Source organism: Oncorhynchus gorbuscha, linkage group LG25 (genome assembly GCF_021184085.1).
Source record: "Oncorhynchus gorbuscha isolate QuinsamMale2020 ecotype Even-year linkage group LG25, OgorEven_v1.0, whole genome shotgun sequence".
In the NCBI taxonomy this organism is placed as follows: Eukaryota; Metazoa; Chordata; class Actinopteri; order Salmoniformes; family Salmonidae; genus Oncorhynchus; species Oncorhynchus gorbuscha.
In genome coordinates, this window is record NC_060197.1 from 51,169,514 (window position 1) to 51,191,458 (window position 21,945).

Here is a 21,945-nt window from a genome sequence, read left to right on the forward strand (position 1 = left end):
TATAGGTTAGTATAGGGACTGGGTTAGTATAGGGACCGGGTTAGTATAGGTTAGTATAGGGACTGGGTTAGTATAGGGACCGGGTTAGTATAGGTTAGTATAGGGACTGGGTTAGTATAGGGACCGGGTTAGTATAGGTTAGTATAGGTTAGTATAGGGACTGGGTTAGTATAGGGACTGGGTTAGTATAGGGACTGGGTTAGTATAGGGACTGGGTTAGTATAGGGACCGGGTGAGTATAGGTTAGTATAGGGACCGGGTGAGTATAGGTTAGTATAGGGACCGGGTGAGTATAGTTTAGTATAGGAACCGGGTTAGTATAGGTTAGTATAGGGACTGGGTTAGTATAGGGACCGGGTTAGTATAGGTTAGTATAGGGACCGGGTTAGTATAGGTTAGTATAGGGACCGGGTTAGTATAGGTTAGTATAGGGACCGGGTTAGTATAGGTTAGTATAGGGACTGGGTTAGTATAGGGACTGGGTTAGTATAGGGACTGGGTTAGTATAGGTTAGTATAGGGACTGGGTTAGTATAGGGACTGGGTTAGTATAGGGACCGGGTTGGTATAGGTTAGTATAGGGACTGGGTTAGTATAGGGACTGGGTTAGTATAGGGACTGGGTTAGTATAGGGACCGGGTTAGTATAGGTTAGTATAGGGACTGGGTTAGTATAGGGACTGGGTTAGTATAGGGACCGGGTTAGTATGGGTTAGTATAGGGACTGGGTTAGTATAGGGACTGGGTTAGTATAGGTTAGTATAGGGACTGGGTTAGTATAGGTTAGTATAGGGACTGGGTTAGTATAGGGACCGGGTTAGTATAGGTTAGTATAGGGACTGGGTTAGTATAGGGGCCTGTTTCCCTTGTCTGGGTTAGTATAGGGACTGGGTTAGTATAGGGGCCTGTTTCCCTTGTCTGGGTTAGTATAGGGACTGGGTTAGTATAGGGGCCTGTTTCCCTTGTCTGGGTTAGTATAGGGACTGGGTTAGTATAGGTTAGTATAGGGACTGGGTTAGTATAGGGACTGGGTTAGTATAGGGACTGGGTTAGTATAGGGACTGGGTTAGTATAGGGACTGGGTTAGTATAGGGACTGGGTTAGTATAGGGACTGGGTTAGTATAGGGACTGGGTTAGTATAGGGACCGGGTTAGTATAGGTTAGTATAGGGACCGGGTTAGTATAGGTTAGTATAGGGACCGGGTTAGTATGGGTTAGTATAGGGACTGGGTTAGTATAGGGACTGGGTTAGTATAGGGACTGGGTTAGTATAGGTTAGTATAGGGACTGGGTTAGTGTAGGGACCGGGTTAGTGTAGGGACCGGGTTAGTATAGGGACGGGGTTAGTATAGGGACTGGGTTAGTATAGGTTAGTATAGGGACTGGGTTAGTATAGGGACTGGGTTAGTATAGGGACTGGGTTAGTATAGGGACTGGGTTAGTATAGGGACTGGGTTAGTATAGGGACTGGGTTAGTGTAGGGACTGGGTTAGTGTAGGGACTGGGTTAGTATAGGGACCGGGTTAGTATAGGGACCGGGTTAGTATAGGGACCGGGTTAGTATAGGGACTGGGTTAGTATAGGGACTGGGTTAGTATAGGGACTGGGTTAGTGTAGGGACTGGGTTAGTGTAGGGACCGGGTTAGTATAGGGACCGGGTTAGTATAGGGACTGGGTTAGTATAGGGACTGGGTTAGTATAGGTTAGTGTAGGGACTGGGTTAGTATAGGGACTGGGTTAGTATAGGGACTGGGTTAGTATAGGTTAGTGTAGGGACTGGGTTAGTATAGGGACTGGGTTAGTATAGGGACTGGGTTAGTATAGGTTAGTGTAGGGACTGGGTTAGTGTAGGGACTGGGTTAGTATAGGGACTGGGTTAGTATAGGGACTGGGTTAGTATAGGTTAGTGTAGGGACTGGGTTAGTATAGGGACTGGGTTAGTACAGGGGCTGGGTTAGTATAGGGACTAGGTTAGTATAGGTTAGTATAGGGACTGGGTTAGTATAGGGACTGGGTTAGTATAGGGACTGGGTTAGTATAGGTTAGTGTAGGGACTGGGTTAGTATAGGGACTGGGTTAGTATAGGGACTGGGTTAGTATAGGTTAGTGTAGGGACTGGGTTAGTATAGGGACTGGGTTAGTATAGGTTAGTATAGGGACTGGGTTAGTATAGGGACTGGGTTAGTATAGGGACTGGGTTAGTATAGGGACTGGGTTAGTGTAGGGACTGGGTTAGTGTAGGGACTGGGTTAGTGTAGGGACTGGGTTAGTGTAGGGACTGGGTTAGTATAGGTTAGTATAGGGACTGGGTTAGTATAGGGACTGGGTTAGTATAGGGACTGGGTTAGTATAGGGACTGGGTTAGTATAAGGACCGGGTTAGTATAGGGACCGGGTTAGTATAGGTTAGTATAGGGACTGGGTTAGTATAGGGACCGGGTTAGTATAGGTTAGTATAGGGACTGGGTTAGTATAGGGACCGGGTTAGTATAGGTTAGTATAGGGACTGGGTTAGTATAGGGACTGGGTTAGTATAGGGACTGGGTTAGTATAGGGACTGGGTTAGTATAGGGACTGGGTTAGTATAGGGACTGGGTTAGTATAGGGACTGGGTTAGTATAGGGACTGGGTTAGTATAGGGACTGGGTTAGTATAGGGACTGGGTTAGTATAGGGACCGGGTTAGTATAGGGACTGGGTTAGTATAGGGGCTGGGTTAGTATAGGTTAGTATAGGGACTGGGTTAGTATAGGGACTGGGTTAGTATAGGGACTGGGTTAGTATAGGGACTGGGTTAGTATAGGGACCGGGTTAGTATAGGTTAGTATAGGGACTGGGTTAGTATAGGGACTGGGTTAGTATAGGGACCGGGTTAGTATGGGTTAGTATAGGGACTGGGTTAGTATAGGGACTGGGTTAGTATAGGTTAGTATAGGGACTGGGTTAGTATAGGTTAGTATAGGGACTGGGTTAGTATAGGGACCGGGTTAGTATAGGTTAGTATAGGGACTGGGTTAGTATAGGGGCCTGTTTCCCTTGTCTGGGTTAGTATAGGGACTGGGTTAGTATAGGGGCCTGTTTCCCTTGTCTGGGTTAGTATAGGGACTGGGTTAGTATAGGGGCCTGTTTCCCTTGTCTGGGTTAGTATAGGGACTGGGTTAGTATAGGTTAGTATAGGGACTGGGTTAGTATAGGGACTGGGTTAGTATAGGGACTGGGTTAGTATAGGGACTGGGTTAGTATAGGGACTGGGTTAGTATAGGGACTGGGTTAGTATAGGGACTGGGTTAGTATAGGGACCGGGTTAGTATAGGTTAGTATAGGGACCGGGTTAGTATAGGTTAGTATAGGGACCGGGTTAGTATGGGTTAGTATAGGGACTGGGTTAGTATAGGGACTGGGTTAGTATAGGGACTGGGTTAGTATAGGTTAGTATAGGGACTGGGTTAGTGTAGGGACCGGGTTAGTGTAGGGACCGGGTTAGTATAGGGACGGGGTTAGTATAGGGACTGGGTTAGTATAGGTTAGTATAGGGACTGGGTTAGTATAGGGACTGGGTTAGTATAGGGACTGGGTTAGTATAGGGACTGGGTTAGTATAGGGACTGGGTTAGTATAGGGACTGGGTTAGTGTAGGGACTGGGTTAGTGTAGGGACTGGGTTAGTATAGGGACCGGGTTAGTATAGGGACCGGGTTAGTATAGGGACCGGGTTAGTATAGGGACTGGGTTAGTATAGGGACTGGGTTAGTATAGGGACTGGGTTAGTGTAGGGACTGGGTTAGTGTAGGGACCGGGTTAGTATAGGGACCGGGTTAGTATAGGGACTGGGTTAGTATAGGGACTGGGTTAGTATAGGTTAGTGTAGGGACTGGGTTAGTATAGGGACTGGGTTAGTATAGGGACTGGGTTAGTATAGGTTAGTGTAGGGACTGGGTTAGTATAGGGACTGGGTTAGTATAGGGACTGGGTTAGTATAGGTTAGTGTAGGGACTGGGTTAGTGTAGGGACTGGGTTAGTATAGGGACTGGGTTAGTATAGGGACTGGGTTAGTATAGGTTAGTGTAGGGACTGGGTTAGTATAGGGACTGGGTTAGTACAGGGGCTGGGTTAGTATAGGGACTAGGTTAGTATAGGTTAGTATAGGGACTGGGTTAGTATAGGGACTGGGTTAGTATAGGGACTGGGTTAGTATAGGTTAGTGTAGGGACTGGGTTAGTATAGGGACTGGGTTAGTATAGGGACTGGGTTAGTATAGGTTAGTGTAGGGACTGGGTTAGTATAGGGACTGGGTTAGTATAGGTTAGTATAGGGACTGGGTTAGTATAGGGACTGGGTTAGTATAGGGACTGGGTTAGTATAGGGACTGGGTTAGTGTAGGGACTGGGTTAGTGTAGGGACTGGGTTAGTGTAGGGACTGGGTTAGTGTAGGGACTGGGTTAGTATAGGTTAGTATAGGGACTGGGTTAGTATAGGGACTGGGTTAGTATAGGGACTGGGTTAGTATAGGGACTGGGTTAGTATAAGGACCGGGTTAGTATAGGGACCGGGTTAGTATAGGTTAGTATAGGGACTGGGTTAGTATAGGGACCGGGTTAGTATAGGTTAGTATAGGGACTGGGTTAGTATAGGGACCGGGTTAGTATAGGTTAGTATAGGGACTGGGTTAGTATAGGGACTGGGTTAGTATAGGGACTGGGTTAGTATAGGGACTGGGTTAGTATAGGGACTGGGTTAGTATAGGGACTGGGTTAGTATAGGGACTGGGTTAGTATAGGTTAGTATAGGGACTGGGTTAGTATAGGGACCGGGTTAGTATAGGTTAGTATAGGGACTGGGTTAGTATAGGGACCGGGTTAGTATAGGTTAGTATAGGGACTGGGTTAGTATAGGGACCGGGTTAGTATAGGTTAGTATAGGTTAGTATAGGGACTGGGTTAGTATAGGGACTGGGTTAGTATAGGGACTGGGTTAGTATAGGGACTGGGTTAGTATAGGGACCGGGTGAGTATAGGTTAGTATAGGGACCGGGTGAGTATAGGTTAGTATAGGGACCGGGTGAGTATAGGTTAGTATAGGAACCGGGTTAGTATAGGTTAGTATAGGGACTGGGTTAGTATAGGGACCGGGTTAGTATAGGTTAGTATAGGGACCGGGTTAGTATAGGTTAGTATAGGGACCGGGTTAGTATAGGTTAGTATAGGGACCGGGTTAGTATAGGTTAGTATAGGGACTGGGTTAGTATAGGGACTGGGTTAGTATAGGGACTGGGTTAGTATAGGGACTGGGTTAGTATAGGTTAGTGTAGGGACTGGGTTAGTATAGGGACTGGGTTAGTATAGGTTAGTATAGGGACTGGGTTAGTATAGGGATTGGGTTAGTATAGGGACTGGGTTAGTATAGGGACTGGGTTAGTATAGGGACTGGGTTAGTATAGGGACTGGGTTAGTATAGGGACTGGGTTAGTGTAGGGACTGGGTTAGTGTAGGGACTGGGTTAGTGTAGGGACTGGGTTAGTGTAGGGACTGGGTTAGTATAGGGACTGGGTTAGTATGGGTTAGTATAGGGACTGGGTTAGTATAGGTTAGTATAGGGACTGGGTTAGTATAGGGACTGGGTTAGTATAGGGACTGGGTTAGTATAGGGGCTGGGTTAGTATAGGGACTGGGTTAGTATAGGGACTGGGTTAGTATAGGGACTGGGTTAGTATAGGGACTGGGTTAGTATAGGTTAGTATAGGGACTGGGTTAGTATAGGGACTGGGTTAGTATAGGTTAGTATAGGGACTGGGTTAGTATAGGGACCGGGTTAGTATAGGTTAGTATAGGGACTGGGTTAGTATAGGGACCGGGTTAGTATAGGTTAGTATAGGGACTGGGTTAGTATAGGGACCGGGTTAGTATAGGTTAGTATAGGTTAGTATAGGGACTGGGTTAGTATAGGGACTGGGTTAGTATAGGGACTGGGTTAGTATAGGGACTGGGTTAGTATAGGGACCGGGTGAGTATAGGTTAGTATAGGGACCGGGTGAGTATAGGTTAGTATAGGGACCGGGTGAGTATAGTTTAGTATAGGAACCGGGTTAGTATAGGTTAGTATAGGGACTGGGTTAGTATAGGGACCGGGTTAGTATAGGTTAGTATAGGGACCGGGTTAGTATAGGTTAGTATAGGGACCGGGTTAGTATAGGTTAGTATAGGGACCGGGTTAGTATAGGTTAGTATAGGGACTGGGTTAGTATAGGGACTGGGTTAGTATAGGGACTGGGTTAGTATAGGTTAGTATAGGGACTGGGTTAGTATAGGGACTGGGTTAGTATAGGGACTGGGTTAGTATAGGGACCGGGTTAGTATAGGTTAGTATAGGGACTGGGTTAGTATAGGGACTGGGTTAGTATAGGGACTGGGTTAGTATAGGGACCGGGTTAGTATAGGTTAGTATAGGGACTGGGTTAGTATAGGGACTGGGTTAGTATAGGGACCGGGTTAGTATGGGTTAGTATAGGGACTGGGTTAGTATAGGGACTGGGTTAGTATAGGTTAGTATAGAGACTGGGTTAGTATAGGTTAGTATAGGGACTGGGTTAGTATAGGGACCGGGTTAGTATAGGTTAGTATAGGGACTGGGTTAGTATAGGGGCCTGTTTCCCTTGTCTGGGTTAGTATAGGGGCCTGTTTCCCTTGTCTGGGTTAGTATAGGGACTGGGTTAGTATAGGGGCCTGTTTCCCTTGTCTGGGTTAGTATAGGGACTGGGTTAGTATAGGGGCCTGTTTCCCTTGTCTGGGTTAGTATAGGGACTGGGTTAGTATAGGTTAGTATAGGGACTGGGTTAGTATAGGGACTGGGTTAGTATAGGGACTGGGTTAGTATAGGGACTGGGTTAGTATAGGGACTGGGTTAGTATAGGGACTGGGTTAGTATAGGGACTGGGTTAGTATAGGGACCGGGTTAGTATAGGTTAGTATAGGGACCGGGTTAGTATAGGTTAGTATAGGGACCGGGTTAGTATGGGTTAGTATAGGGACTGGGTTAGTATAGGGACTGGGTTAGTATAGGGACTGGGTTAGTATAGGTTAGTATAGGGACTGGGTTAGTGTAGGGACCGGGTTAGTGTAGGGACCGGGTTAGTATAGGGACGGGGTTAGTATAGGGACTGGGTTAGTATAGGTTAGTATAGGGACTGGGTTAGTATAGGGACTGGGTTAGTATAGGGACTGGGTTAGTATAGGGACTGGGTTAGTATAGGGACTGGGTTAGTATAGGGACTGGGTTAGTGTAGGGACTGGGTTAGTGTAGGGACTGGGTTAGTATAGGGACCGGGTTAGTATAGGGACCGGGTTAGTATAGGGACCGGGTTAGTATAGGGACTGGGTTAGTATAGGGACTGGGTTAGTATAGGGACTGGGTTAGTGTAGGGACTGGGTTAGTGTAGGGACCGGGTTAGTATAGGGACCGGGTTAGTATAGGGACTGGGTTAGTATAGGGACTGGGTTAGTATAGGGACTGGGTTAGTATAGGTTAGTGTAGGGACTGGGTTAGTATAGGGACTGGGTTAGTATAGGGACTGGGTTAGTATAGGTTAGTGTAGGGACTGGGTTAGTATAGGGACTGGGTTAGTATAGGGACTGGGTTAGTATAGGTTAGTGTAGGGACTGGGTTAGTGTAGGGACTGGGTTAGTATAGGGACTGGGTTAGTATAGGGACTGGGTTAGTATAGGTTAGTGTAGGGACTGGGTTAGTATAGGGACTGGGTTAGTACAGGGGCTGGGTTAGTATAGGGACTAGGTTAGTATAGGTTAGTATAGGGACTGGGTTAGTATAGGGACTGGGTTAGTATAGGGACTGGGTTAGTATAGGTTAGTGTAGGGACTGGGTTAGTATAGGGACTGGGTTAGTATAGGGACTGGGTTAGTATAGGGACTGGGTTAGTGTAGGGACTGGGTTAGTGTAGGGACTGGGTTAGTGTAGGGACTGGGTTAGTGTAGGGACTGGGTTAGTGTAGGGACTGGGTTAGTATAGGTTAGTATAGGGACTGGGTTAGTATAGGGACTGGGTTAGTATAGGGACTGGGTTAGTATAGGGACTGGGTTAGTATAAGGACCGGGTTAGTATAGGGACCGGGTTAGTATAGGTTAGTATAGGGACTGGGTTAGTATAGGGACCGGGTTAGTATAGGTTAGTATAGGGACTGGGTTAGTATAGGGACCGGGTTAGTATAGGTTAGTATAGGGACTGGGTTAGTATAGGGACTGGGTTAGTATAGGGACTGGGTTAGTATAGGGACTGGGTTAGTATAGGGACTGGGTTAGTATAGGGACTGGGTTAGTATAGGGACTGGGTTAGTATAGGGACTGGGTTAGTATAGGGACTGGGTTAGTATAGGGACTGGGTTAGTATAGGGACTGGGTTAGTATAGGGACCGGGTGAGTATAGGTTAGTATAGGGACCGGGTGAGTATAGGTTAGTATAGGGACCGGGTTAGTATAGGGACCGGGTTAGTATAGGTTAGTATAGGGACCGGGTTAGTATAGGTTAGTATAGGGACCGGGTTAGTATAGGTTAGTATAGGGACCGGGTTAGTATAGGTTAGTATAGGGACCGGGTTAGTATAGGTTAGTATAGGGACCGGGTTAGTATAGGGACTGGGTTAGTATAGGGACTGGGTTAGTATAGGGACTGGGTTCGTATAGGGACTGGGTTAGTATAGGGACCGGGTTAGTATAGGTTAGTATAGGGACCGGGTTAGTATAGGTTAGTATAGGGACCGGGTTAGTATAGGGACCGGGTTAGTATAGGGACTGGGTTAGTATAGGGACTGGGTTAGTATAGGGACTGGGTTAGTATAGGGACCGGGTTAGTATGGGTTAGTATAGGGACTGGGTTAGTATGGGACTGGGTTAGTATAGGGACTGGGTTAGTATAGGTTAGTATAGGACTGGGTTAGTATAGGGACTGGGTTAGTATAGGGACTGGGTTAGTATAGGTTAGTGTAGGGACTGGGTTAGTATAGGGACTGGGTTAGTATAGGGACTGGGTTAGTATAGGTTAGTGTAGGGACTGGGTTAGTGTAGGGACTGGGTTAGTATAGGGACTGGGTTAGTATAGGGACTGGGTTAGTATAGGTTAGTATAGGTTAGTGTAGGGACTGGGTTAGTATAGGGACTGGGTTAGTACAGGGGCTGGGTTAGTATAGGGACTGGGTTAGTATAGGTTAGTATAGGACTGGGTTAGTATAGGGACTGGGTTAGTATAGGTTAGTGTAGGGACTGGGTTAGTATAGGGACTGGGTTAGTGTAGGGACTGGGTTAGTATAGGTTAGTGTAGGGACTGGGTTAGTATAGGGACTGGGTTAGTATAGGGACTGGGTTAGTATAGGTTAGTGTAGGGACTGGGTTAGTGTAGGGACTGGGTTAGTATAGGGACTGGGTTAGTATAGGGACTGGGTTAGTATAGGTTAGTGTAGGGACTGGGTTAGTATAGGGACTGGGTTAGTACAGGGGCTGGGTTAGTATAGGGACTGGGTTAGTATAGGTTAGTATAGGGACTGGGTTAGTATAGGGACTGGGTTAGTATAGGGACTGGGTTAGTATAGGTTAGTGTAGGGACTGGGTTAGTATAGGGACTGGGTTAGTATAGGGACTGGGTTAGTATAGGTTAGTGTAGGGACTGGGTTAGTATAGGGACTGGGTTAGTATAGGTTAGTATAGGGACTGGGTTAGTATAGGGACTGGGTTACTGGGTTAGTATAGGTTAGTATAGGGACTGGGTTAGTATAGGGACTGGGTTAGTATAGGGACTGGGTTAGTATAGGGACTGGGTTAGTATAGGGACTGGGTTAGTATAGGGACTGGGTTAGTATAAGGACCGGGTTAGTATAGGGACTGGGTTAGTATAGGTTAGTATAGGGACTGGGTTAGTATAGGGACCGGGTTAGTATAGGTTAGTATAGGGACTGGGTTAGTATAGGGACCGGGTTAGTATAGGTTAGTATAGGGACTGGGTTAGTATAGGGACTGGGTTAGTATAGGGACTGGGTTAGTATAGGGACTGGGTTAGTATAGGTTAGTGTAGGGACTGGGTTAGTATAGGGACTGGGTTACTATAGGGACTGGGTTAGTATAGGTTAGTGTAGGGACTGGGTTAGTATAGGGACTGGGTTAGTATAGGTTAGTATAGGGACTGGGTTAGTATAGGGACTGGGTTAGTATAGGGACTGGGTTAGTATAGGGACTGGGTTAGTGTAGGGACTGGGTTAGTGTAGGGACTGGGTTAGTGTAGGGACTGGGTTAGTGTAGGGACTGGGTTAGTGTAGGGACTGGGTTAGTGTAGGGACTGGGTTAGTGTAGGGACTGGGTTAGTGTAGGGACTGGGTTAGTGTAGGGACTGGGTTAGTATAGGGACTGGGTTAGTATAGGGACTGGGTTAGTATAGGGACTGGGTTAGTATAGGGACTGGGTTAGTATAGGGACTGGGTTAGTATAAGGACCGGGTTAGTATAGGGACTGGGTTAGTATAGGTTAGTATAGGGACTGGGTTAGTATAGGGACTGGGTTAGTATAGGGACTGGGTTAGTATAGGGACCGGGTTAGTATAGGTTAGTATAGGGACTGGGTTAGTATAGGGACCGGGTTAGTATAGGTTAGTATAGGGACTGGGTTAGTATAGGGACTGGGTTAGTATAGGGACTGGGTTAGTATAGGGACTGGGTTAGTATAGGGACTGGGTTAGTATAGGGACTGGGTTAGTATAGGGACTGGGTTAGTATAGGTTAGTATAGGGACTGGGTTAGTATAGGGACCGGGTTAGTATAGGGACTGGGTTAGTATAGGGACCGGGTGAGTATAGGTTAGTATAGGGACCGGGTGAGTATAGGTTAGTATAGGGACCGGCTTAGTATAGGGACCGGGTTAGTATAGGTTAGTATAGGGACCGGGTTAGTATAGGTTAGTATAGGGACCGGGTTAGTATAGGGACCGGGTTAGTATAGGGACTGGGTTAGTATAGGGACCGGGTGAGTATAGGTTAGTATAGGGACCGGGTGAGTATAGGTTAGTATAGGGACCGGGTTAGTATAGGGACCGGGTTAGTATAGGGACCGGGTTAGTATAGGTTAGTATAGGGACCGGGTTAGTATAGGTTAGTATAGGGACCGGGTTAGTATAGGTTAGTATAGGGACCGGGTTAGTATAGGGACTGGGTTAGTATAGGGACTGGGTTAGTATAGGGACTGGGTTAGTATAGGGACCGGGTTAGTATAGGTTAGTATAGGTTAGTATAGGGACTGGGTTAGTATAGGGACTGGGTTAGTATAGGGACTGGGTTAGTATAGGGACTGGGTTAGTATAGGGACCGGGTTAGTATAGGTTAGTATAGGGACCGGGTTAGTATAGGTTAGTATAGGGACCGGGTTAGTATAGGGACTGGGTTAGTATAAGGACTCGGTTAGTATAGGGACTGGGTTAGTATAGGGACCGGGTTAGTATGGGTTAGTATAGGGACTGGGTTAGTATGGGACTGGGTTAGTATAGGGACTGGGTTAGTATAGGTTAGTATAGGGACTGGGTTAGTATAGGTTAGTATAGGGACTGGGTTAGTATAGGTTAGTATAGGGACCGGGTTAGTATAGGGACCGGGTTAGTATAGGTTAATATAGGGACTGGGTTAGTATAGGGACTGGGTTAGTATAGGGGCCTGTTTCCCTTGTCTGGGTTAGTATAGGGACTGGGTTAGTATAGGGGTCTGTTTCCCTTGTCTGGGTTAGTATAGGGACTGGGTTAGTATAGGTTAGTATAGGGACTGGGTTAGTATAGGGACTGGGTTAGTATAGGGACTGGGTTAGTATAGGTTAGTATAGGGACCGGGTTAGTATAGGTTAGTATAGGGACCGGGTTAGTATAGGGACCGGGTTAGTATAGGGACTGGGTTAGTATAGGGACTGGGTTAGTATAGGTTAGTATAGGGACTGGGTTAGTATAGGGACTGGGTTAGTATAGGGACTGGGTTAGTATAGGGACTGGGTTAGTATAGGGACTGGGTTAGTATAGGGACTGGGTTAGTATAGGTTAGTATAGGGACTGGGTTAGTGTAGGGACCGGGTTAGTGTAGGGACCGGGTTAGTATAGGGACCGGGTTAGTATAGGGACTGGGTTAGTATAGGGACTCGTTTAGTATAGGGGCTCGTTTAGTATAGGGACTGGGTTAGTATAGGGACTGGGTTAGTATAGGTTAGTATAGGGACTGGGTTAGTATAGGGACCGGGTTAGTATAGGGACCGGGTTAGTATAGGGACTGGGTTAGTATAGGTTAGTATAGGGACCTAGTTAGTATAGGTTAGTATAGGGACTGGGTTAGTATAGGTTAGTATAGGGACCGGGTTAGTATAGGTTAGTATAGGGACCGGGTTAGTATAGGGACTGGGTTAGTAGTTGGGGCCTCAGTGTTGTGGTTTACATAATGATTATAGCAGTAGTTATGTCAGGACCTATCAGAACAGCTGATTCAGGATGTTTATCCTGGACTCCTCCATGTATGCTGGGATACTCAGTCTCAGCTTGTTTTGCAGGTCCTAGCAGGCCCGTGGGAGCAGTCGTCAGAGCCTGCGTTTGTCCGTAAAGCTCTCCCCTGCCCGCCCTGCCTGGTCCCTATACCCACGTATGTTACACACACACACAGTAACGCACACATTAACACACACACATACACACAGCAACACGCACACATTAACACACACACATTAACACACACACATTAACACACACACATTAACACACACACATACACACAGCAACACGCACACATTAACACACACACATTAACACACACACATTAACACACACACACACAGTAACACACACACAGTAACACACACACATTAACACACACACATTAACACACACACATTAACACACACACAGTAACACACACACAGTAACACACACACAGTATCACACACACATTAACACACACACATACACACAGCAACGCACACACAGTAACACACACACACACACACAGTAACACACACACACACACAGTAACACACACACACACACAGTAACACACACACACACAGTAACACACACACACACACACAGTAACACACACACACACAGTAACACACACACACACAGTAACACACACACACACAGTAACACACACACACACAGTAACACACACACACAGTAACACACACACACAGTAACACACACACGCACAGTAACACACACACACAGTAACACACACACACAGTAACACACACACACAGTAACACACACACACAGTAACACACACACACAGTAACACACACACACAGTAACACACACACACAGTAACACACACACACAGTAACACACACACACAGTAACACACACACACAGTAACACACACACACAGTAACACACACACACAGTAACACACACACACAGTAACACACACACACACAGTAACACACACACACACAGTAACACATTAACACACACACACACACACACACACACACACACACACACACACACACACACACACACACACACACACACACACACACACACACACACACACACACACACACACACACACACACACACACACACACACACACACACGCAACACACACACAGCAACACACACACAGCAACACACACACAGTAACACACACACAGTAACACACACACAGCAACACACACACAGCAACACACACACACACAGCAACACACACACACACAGTAACACACACACACACAGTAACACACACACACACAGTAACACACACACACAGTAACACACAGACACACACATACACACAGCAACACAGCGGTTACCCCCGCGGCTAGCGGTTACCCCCACCACCCCCGCGGCCATCGGTTACCCCCCGCGGCCAGCGGTTAACCCCCAAGGCCAGCGGTTAGCGCCCCCACACCTCACACGGCCAGTGGCGCTCGGGACATGTGGTCATGCTGGTGTGATCCTAGAGTGCGTCACTGCGCTGCAGGCAGCTGGGGGAGATGCAGACTGAACTCATATTTTCCTCTCTGTACAGGGCCTGTCTTGGAGAGCATGAGGTAAGCTGAGAACTTTTGGTTATTTACTTTCCACATCCCCCCCTCTCCCCTCACCGTGTGCCTCTCCCCTCTCCCCTCACCGTGTCCCTCTCCCCTCACCGTGTCCCTCTCCCCTCACCGTGTCCCTCTCCCCTCACCGTGTCTCTCTCCCCTCACCGTGTCCCTCTCCCCTCACCGTGTGCCTCTCCCCTCACCGTGTCCCTCTCCGCTCACCGTGTCCCTCTCCCCTCACCGTGTCCCTCTCCCCTCACCGTGTGCCTCTCCCCTCACCGTGTGCCTCTCCCCTCACCGTGTGCCTCTCCCCTCTCCCCTCACCGTGTCCCTCTCCCCTCACCGTGTCCCTCTCCCCTCACCGTGTCCCTCTCCCTCACCGTGTCCCTCTCCCCTCACCGTGTCCCTCTCCCCTCACCGTGTCCCTCTCCCCTCACCGTGTCCCTCTCCCCTCACCGTGTCCCTCTCCCCTCACCGTGTCCCTCTCCCCTCACCGTGTCCCTCTCCCCTCACCGTGTCCCTCTCCCCTCACCGTGTCCCTCTCCCCTCACCGTGTCCCTCTCCCCTCACCGTGTCCCTCTCTCTCTCCATCGGGTCTCTCTCTCTCTCCACCGGGTCTCTCTCTCTCTCTCCACCGGGTCTCTCCCTCTCTCCTCACCGGGTCCTCTCTCTCGCTCCACCGGGTCTCTCTCTCTCTCCATCCCTCTCTCTCTCTCCTCACCGGGTCTCTCTCTCTCCTCACCGGGTCTCTCTCTCGCTCCACCGGGTCTCTCCCCCCTCACCGGGTCTCTCCCTCTCTCCATCCCTCTCCCTCTCTCCATCGGGTCTCTCTCCCCCCTCACCGGGTCTCTCCCTCTCTCCATCCCTCTCCCTCGCTCCACCGGGTCTCTCCCCCCTCACCGGGTCTCTCTCTCTCTCCATCCCTCTCTCTCTCCTCACCGGGTCTCTCTCTCTCCACACCGGGTCTCTCTCTCTCCTCACCGGGTCTCTCTCTCTCCACACCGGGTCTCTCTCTCTCCACACCGGGTCTCTCTCTCTCTCCACCGGGTCTCTCCCTCCCTCTCCACCGGGTTTCTCCCTCCCTCTCCACCGGGTCTCTCTCTCCACCGGGTCTCTCTCTCCACCGGGTCTCTCTCTCCACCGGGTCTCTCTCTCCACCGGGTCTCTCTCTCCACCGGGTCTCTCTCCTCTCTCCACCGGGTCTCTCCCTCTCTCCACCGGGTCTCTCCCTCTCTCCACCGGGTCTCTCCCTCTCTCCATCCCTCTCTCCATCGGGTCTCTCCATCGGGTCTCTCCCTCCCTCTCCACCGGGTCTCTCTCTCCACCGGGTCTCTCTCTCCACCGGGTCTCCCACTCCACCGGGTCTCTCTCTCCACCGGGTCTGTCTCTCCACCGGGTCTCTCTCTCCACCGGGTCTCTCTCTCCACCGGGTCTCTCTCTCCACCGGGTCTCTCTCTCCACCGGGTCTCTCTCTCCACCGGGTCTCTCTCTCCACCGGGTCTCTCTCTCCACCGGGTCTCTCTCTCCACCGGGTCTCTCTCTCCACCGGGTCTCTCTCTCCACCGGGTCTCTCTCTCCACCGGGTCTCTCTCTCCACCGGGTCTCTCTCTCCACCGGGTCTCTCTCTCCACCGGGTCTCTCTCCACCGGGTCTCTCTCTCCACCGGGTCTCTCTCTCCACCGGGTCTCTCTCTCCACCGGGTCTCTCTCTCCACCGGGTCTCCCTCTCCACCGGGTCTCCCTCTCCACCGGGTCTCCCTCTCCACCGGGTCTCTCCCTCTCTCCACCGGGTCTCTCCCTCTCTCCACCGGGTCTCTCCCTCTCTCCACCGGGTCTCTCCCTCTCTCCACCGGGTCTCTCCCTCTCTCCACCGGGTCTCTCCCTCTCTCCACCGGGTCTCTCCCTCTCTCCACCGGGTCTCTCCCTCTCTCCATCCCTCTCCCTCGGGTCTCTCCCTCTCTCCATCCCTCTCCCTCTCTCCATTGGGTCTCTCCCTCTCTCCATCGGGTCTCTCCCTCCCCTCACCGGGTCTCTCCCTCTCTCCAGTGATAACCTAAAGGTTGTCAGACCAACAGAAGTCTTGTTTGCTTTTCACGTCCCTCCTTCACTCCTTTCCTCATTTCCAAATGTCATGTCATCCCTCTTTCTCTCTCTCCCTCTCTGACCTTTCAACCAATGGGAGCTTAACTAAACAGAACATAAACAGATTGATCACGAGAAAACATGGGAGTTAACGGAAGGAGGGAGATTGATGCTAATTTTATCTGACTTGTTCAGGACAGTTTTAGTCCTGAACATACTTATGCTTAGAGGTTGAATACTTACTGACTCAAGACATGTCAATTTTTTTATTTTTTATTCATTTGTCAAAATTTCAAAATGCATCATTTCACCTTGACATGATGGTGGGAAATCTGGTGAAGAGGAGGCTGTTATAGCAGCAATGGGGGACCAACTCCATATGAATGGCCATGATTTTGGAATGAGATGTTCAATGAGCAGGTGTCGTTCGTTCGGGGCGGTAGCGTTCCACCTCGTCAACAGCCAGTGAAATTGCAGGGCGCAAAATTCAAAACAACAGAAATCTCATAATTAAAATTCCTCAAACATGTTGTTGTAAATCCAGCCACAGTGTCCGATTTCAAAAGGCTTTACGACGAAAGCAACAATTGTTAGGTCAGAGCCAAGTCACAGAAAAACACAGCCATTTTTCCCAGCCAAAGAGAGGAGTCACAAAAATCAGAAATAGAGACAAAATTAATCACTAACCTTTGATCTTCATCAGATGACACTCATAGGACTTCGTTACACAATACATGTATGTTTTGTTCGATAAAGTTCATATTTATATCCAAAAATCTGTTTACATTGGCACGTTACGTTCAGTAGTGATTTTGCAGGGAGCCACATCAATTTACAGAAATGCTCATAATAAACATTAATCAAATATACAACTATTATACATGGAACTTTAGATCCACTTCTCCTCAACCGCTGTGTCAGATTTTTAAAAAACTATATGGAAAAAGCACACCATGCAATAAGTACAGCGCTCAGACAACAAAACAAGCCATACAGATACCAGAAGTCAGAAATACCATTGTAAATATTCACTTACATTTGATGATCTTCATCAGAATGCACTCCCAGGAATCCCAGTTCCACAATAAATATTTGTTTTGTTCGATAAAGTCCATTTGTGTCTAAATACCTCCTTTTTGTTAGTGAGGCGTGACACTAGGTCCAGACGAAAAGTCAAGTTCCGTTACAGTGGACGCCTTAGGAAGTGCAATATGACCCCATAGACACTGTATATTTGATAAGCAATGACTTGGAAAAACTACAAAACTGTGACTGAACATTGGGTTAGCTGTGACGGAACAGTGGGTTAGCTGTGACGGTCTAGTGGGTTAGCTGTGACGGTCTAGTGGGTTAGCTGTGACGGTGGGTTAGCTGAGTGGGTTAGGAACAGTGGGTTAGCTGTGACGGAACAGTGGGTTAGCTGGGTTAACCGGAACAGTGGGTTAGCTGTGACGGAACAGTGGGTTAGCAGTGGGTTAGCTGTGACGGAACAGTGGGTTGACGGAACAGTGGGTTAGCTGTGACGGAACAGTGGGTTGAACAGTGGGTTAGCTGTGACGGAACAGTGGGTTGCTGGAACAGTGGGTTAGCTGTGACGGAACAGTGGGTTAGCTGGGTGACGGAACAGTGGGTTAGCTGTGACGGAACAGTGGGTGCTAACGGTCAGTGGGTTAGCTGTGACGGAACAGTGGGTTAGCTGTGACGGAACAGTGGGTTAGCTGTGGGTTACTGTGACGGAACAGTGGGTTAACTGTGGGTTAGCTGTGACGGAACAGTGGGTTACTGTGGAACAGTGGGTTAGCTGTGACGGTCTAGTGGGTTAGCTGTGACGGAACAGTGGGTTACGGAACTGGGTTAGCTGTGACGGAACAGTGGGTTGCTGTGACGGAACAGGACAACAGTGGGTTAGCTGTGACGGAACAGTGGGTTAGCTGTGACGGAACAGTGGGTTAGCTGTGACGGTCTAGTGGGTTGCTGTGACGGAACAGTGGGTTAACTGTGACGGAACAGTGAACGGTCTAGTGGGTTAGCTGTGACGGAACAGTGGGTTAGCTGTGACGGAACAGTGGGTTAGCTGTGACGGTCTAGTGGGTTAGCTGTGACGGAACAGTGGGTTAGCTGGTCTAGTGGGTTAGCTGTGAAACAGTGGGTTAACTGTGACGGAACAGTGGGTTGGCTGTGACGGAGTGGGTTAACTGGACGGTCTAGTGAACGTGGGTTAGCTGTGACGGTCTAGTGGGTTGGCTGTGACGGTCTAGTGGGTTAGCTGTGACGGTCTAGTGGGTTAACGGTCTAGTGGGTTAGCTGTGACGGTCTAGTGGGTTAGGACGGTCTAGTGGGTTAGCTGTGACGGTCTAGGAACTAGTGGGTTAGCTGTGACGGAACTAGTGGGTTAGCTGGAACGGTCTAGTGGGTTAGCTGTGACGGGCAGTGGGTTGGTGAACAGTGGGTTAGCTGTGACGGAACAGTGGGTTAACTGTGACGGAACAGTGGGTTGCTGTGACGGAACAGTGGGTTACGGAACTAGTGGGTTAACTGGAACAGTGGGTTGCTGTGACGGTCTAGTGGGTTAGCTGGAACTAGTGGGTTAGCTGTGTCGGTCTAGTGGGTTAGCTGTGACGGTGGGGTTAGCTGTGACGGTCTAGTGGGTTGGCTGTGACGGTCTGGTGGGTTAGCTGTGACGGTCTAGTGGGTTGGCTGTGACGGTCTAGTGGGTTAGCTGTGACGGGCAGTGGGTTAGCTGTGACGGTCTGTGGTGGGTTGGCTGTGACGGAACAGTGGGTTAGCTGTGACGGAACAGTGGGTTGCTAACGGTGTGGGTTAGCTGTGACGGAACAGTGGGTTAGCTGTGACGGAACAGTGGGTTGCTGTGAGGAACAGTGGGTTACGGAACTGGGTTGACGGTCTAGTGGGTTAGCTGTGACGGTCTAGTGGGTTAGCTGACGGTCTAGTGGGTTAGCTGTGACGGTCAGTGGGTTAGCTGTGACGGTCTAGTGGGTTAGCTGTGACGGTCAGTGGGTTAGCTGTGACGGTCTAGTGGGTTAGCTGTGACGCTGTGACGGAACTAGTGGGTTAGCTGTGACGGTCAGTGGGTTAGCTGTGACGGAACAGTGGGTTAGCTGTGACGGAACAGTGGGTTACGGAACAGTGGGTTAGCTGTGACGGAACAGTGGGTTAGCGGAACTAGTGGGTTAGCTGTGACGGAACAGTGGGTTAGCTGTGACGGTCTAGTGGGTTAACTGTGACGGAACAGTGGGTTAGCTGTGACGGTCTAGTGGGTTAGCTGTGACGGAACAGTGGGTTAACTAGTGGGTTAGCTGGACGGTCAGTGGGTTAGCTGTGGCGGAACAGTGGGTTAGCTGGTGACGGAACAGTGGGTTACGGTCTAGTGGGTTAGCTGTGACGACAGTGGGTTAGCTGTGACGGAACAGTGGGTTAACTGTGACGGAACAGTGGGTTAGCTGTGACGGAACAGTGGGTTAGCTGTGACGGTCTAGTGAACGGAACTAGTGGGTTAACTGTGTCAGTGGGTTAGCTGACGGTCTAGTGGGTTGGCTGTGAGTGGGTTAGCTGTGACGGTCTAGTGGGTTAGCTGTGACGGTCTAGTGGGTTAGCTGTGACAGTGGGTTAGCTGGAACAGTGGGTCTGTGAGTGGGTTACGGTCTGTGGGTTGGCTGTGACGGTCTAGTGGGTTAGCTGTGACGGTCTAGTGGGTTGGGTCAGTGGGTTAGCTGTGACGGTCTAGTGGGTTAGCTGTGACGGTCTAGTGGGTTAGCTGTGACGGAACAGTGGGTTAGCTGTGACGGTCTAGTGGGTTAGCTGTGACGGTCTAGTGGGTTAGCTGTGACGGAACAGTGGGTTAGCTGTGACGGTCTAGTGGGTTAGGAACTGTGAGTGGGTTAGCTGTGACGGTCTAGTGAACGGTCTAGTGGGTTAGCTGTGACGGTCTAGTGGGTTAGCTGTGACGGTCTAGTGGGTTAGCTGTGACTAGTGGGTTAACAGTGGGTTAGCTGTGACGGTCTACTGTGACGGAACTAGTGGGTTAGCTGTGACGGAACAGTGGGTTAGCTGTGACGGTCTAGTGGGTTAGCTGTGACGGTCTAGTGGGTTAGCTGTGACGGAACAGTGGGTTGGCTGTGACGGTCTAGTGGGTTAGCTGTGACGGTCTAGTGGGTTAGCTGTGACGGGTTAACTGTGTCTAGGGTTAGCTGTGACGGTCTAGTGGGTTAGCTGTGACGGAACAGTGGGTTAGCTGTGACGGTCTAGTGGGTTAGCTGTGGGTTACTGGAACAGTGGGTTAACTGTGACGGTCTACTGGAACAGTGGGTTAGCTGTGACGGAACAGTGGGTTAACTGGGTTAATGACACGGAACAGTGGGTTAGCTGTGGAACGGTCTAGTGGGTTAGCTGGAACTAGGAACAGTGGGTTAGTTCTAGTGGGTTAGCTGTGACGGAACAGTGGGTTAGTGACGGAACAGTGGGTTAGCTGTGACGGAACAGTGGGTTAGCTACGGTCTAGTGGGTTAGCTGTGACGGAACAGTGGGTTAGCTGTGACGGAACAGTGGGTTGGCTGTGACGGTCTGTGGGTTAGCTGTGACGGAAGTGGGTTGCACGGTCTAGTGGGTTAGCTGTGACGGTCTAGTGGGTTAGCTGTGACGGGCAGTGGGTTAGCTGTGACGGAACAGTGGGTTAACTGTGACGGTCTAGTGGGTTGGCTACGGAACAGTGGGTTAGCTGTGACGGACGGTCAGTGGGTTAGCTGTGACGGAACAGTGGGTTAACTGTGACTAGGGGTTAGCTGTGACAGTGGGTTAGCTGTGACGGAACAGTGGGTTAGCTGTGAACTAGTGGGTTAACTGACGGTCTAGTGGGTTAGCTGTGACGGACAGTGAACAGTGGGTTAGCTGTGACGGTCTAGTGGGTTGCTGTGACGGAGCAGTGGGTTAGCTGTGGGTTAGCTGTGACGCCAGTGGGTTAGCTTGACGGTCTAGTGGGTTAGCTGTGAGGAACAGTGGGTTAGCTGTGACGGTCTAGTGGGTTAACGGTCTAGTGGGTTAGCTGGACGGAACAGTGGGTTAGCTTGACGGTCTAGTGGGTTAGCTGTGACGGTCAGTGAGCGGTCTAGTGGGTTAGCTGTGACGGTCTAGTGGGTTAGCTGTGACGGAACAGTGGGTTAGCTGTGGGTTAGCTGTGACGGTCTAGTGGGTTAGCTGTGAGTGTGGGTTAGCTGTGACGGTCTAGTGGGTTAGCTGTGAGTGGGTTAGCTGGACGGTCTAGTGGGTTAGCTGTGACGGTCTAGTGGGTTAGCTGTGAACTAGTGGGTTAGCTGTGACGGAACTGTGACGTGGGTTAGCTGTGACGGTCTAGTGGGTTACTGTGACGGAACAGTTTAGCTGTGACGGTCTAGTGGGTTAACGGTCTAGTGGGTTAGCTGTGACGGTCTAGTGGGTTAGCAGTGGGTTAGCTGGTCTAGTGGGTTAGCTGTGACGGTCTAGTGGGTTAGCTGTGACGGAACTGTGAGTGGGTTAGCTGTGACGGAACTAGTGGGTTAGCTGTGGAACGGTCTAGTGGGTTAGCTGTGGCGGTCTAGTGGGTTAGCTGTGACGGAACAGTGGGTTAGCTCTAGTGACGGTCTAGTGGGTTAGCTGTGACGGTCTAGTGGGTTAGCTGTGACGGAACAGTGGGTTGGCAGTGGGTTAGCTGTGACGGTCTAGTGGGTTAGCTGTGACGGTCTAGTGGGTTAGCTGTGACGGTCAGTGGGTTAGCTGTGACGGTCTAGTGGGTTAGCTGTGACGGAGCAGTGGGTTAGCTGTGACG

General features: G+C 49.6%; 1 protein-coding gene across 1 annotated transcript in view; it reads left to right on the plus strand.

Moving 5' to 3' along the window:
- Window positions 1–14,055, plus strand: part of LOC124014258 (NF-X1-type zinc finger protein NFXL1-like) — a gene marked incomplete at its 3' end in the record, with an annotated part of 60,471 nt that extends 46,416 nt beyond the window's left edge. The window contains 2 exon segments of the mRNA XM_046329068.1: window positions 12,558–12,646; window positions 14,034–14,055. Coding sequence (XP_046185024.1) covers window positions 12,558–12,646; window positions 14,034–14,055 — 111 coding nt within the window.
- Between the last annotated feature and the right edge of the window lie 7,890 nt (window positions 14,056–21,945).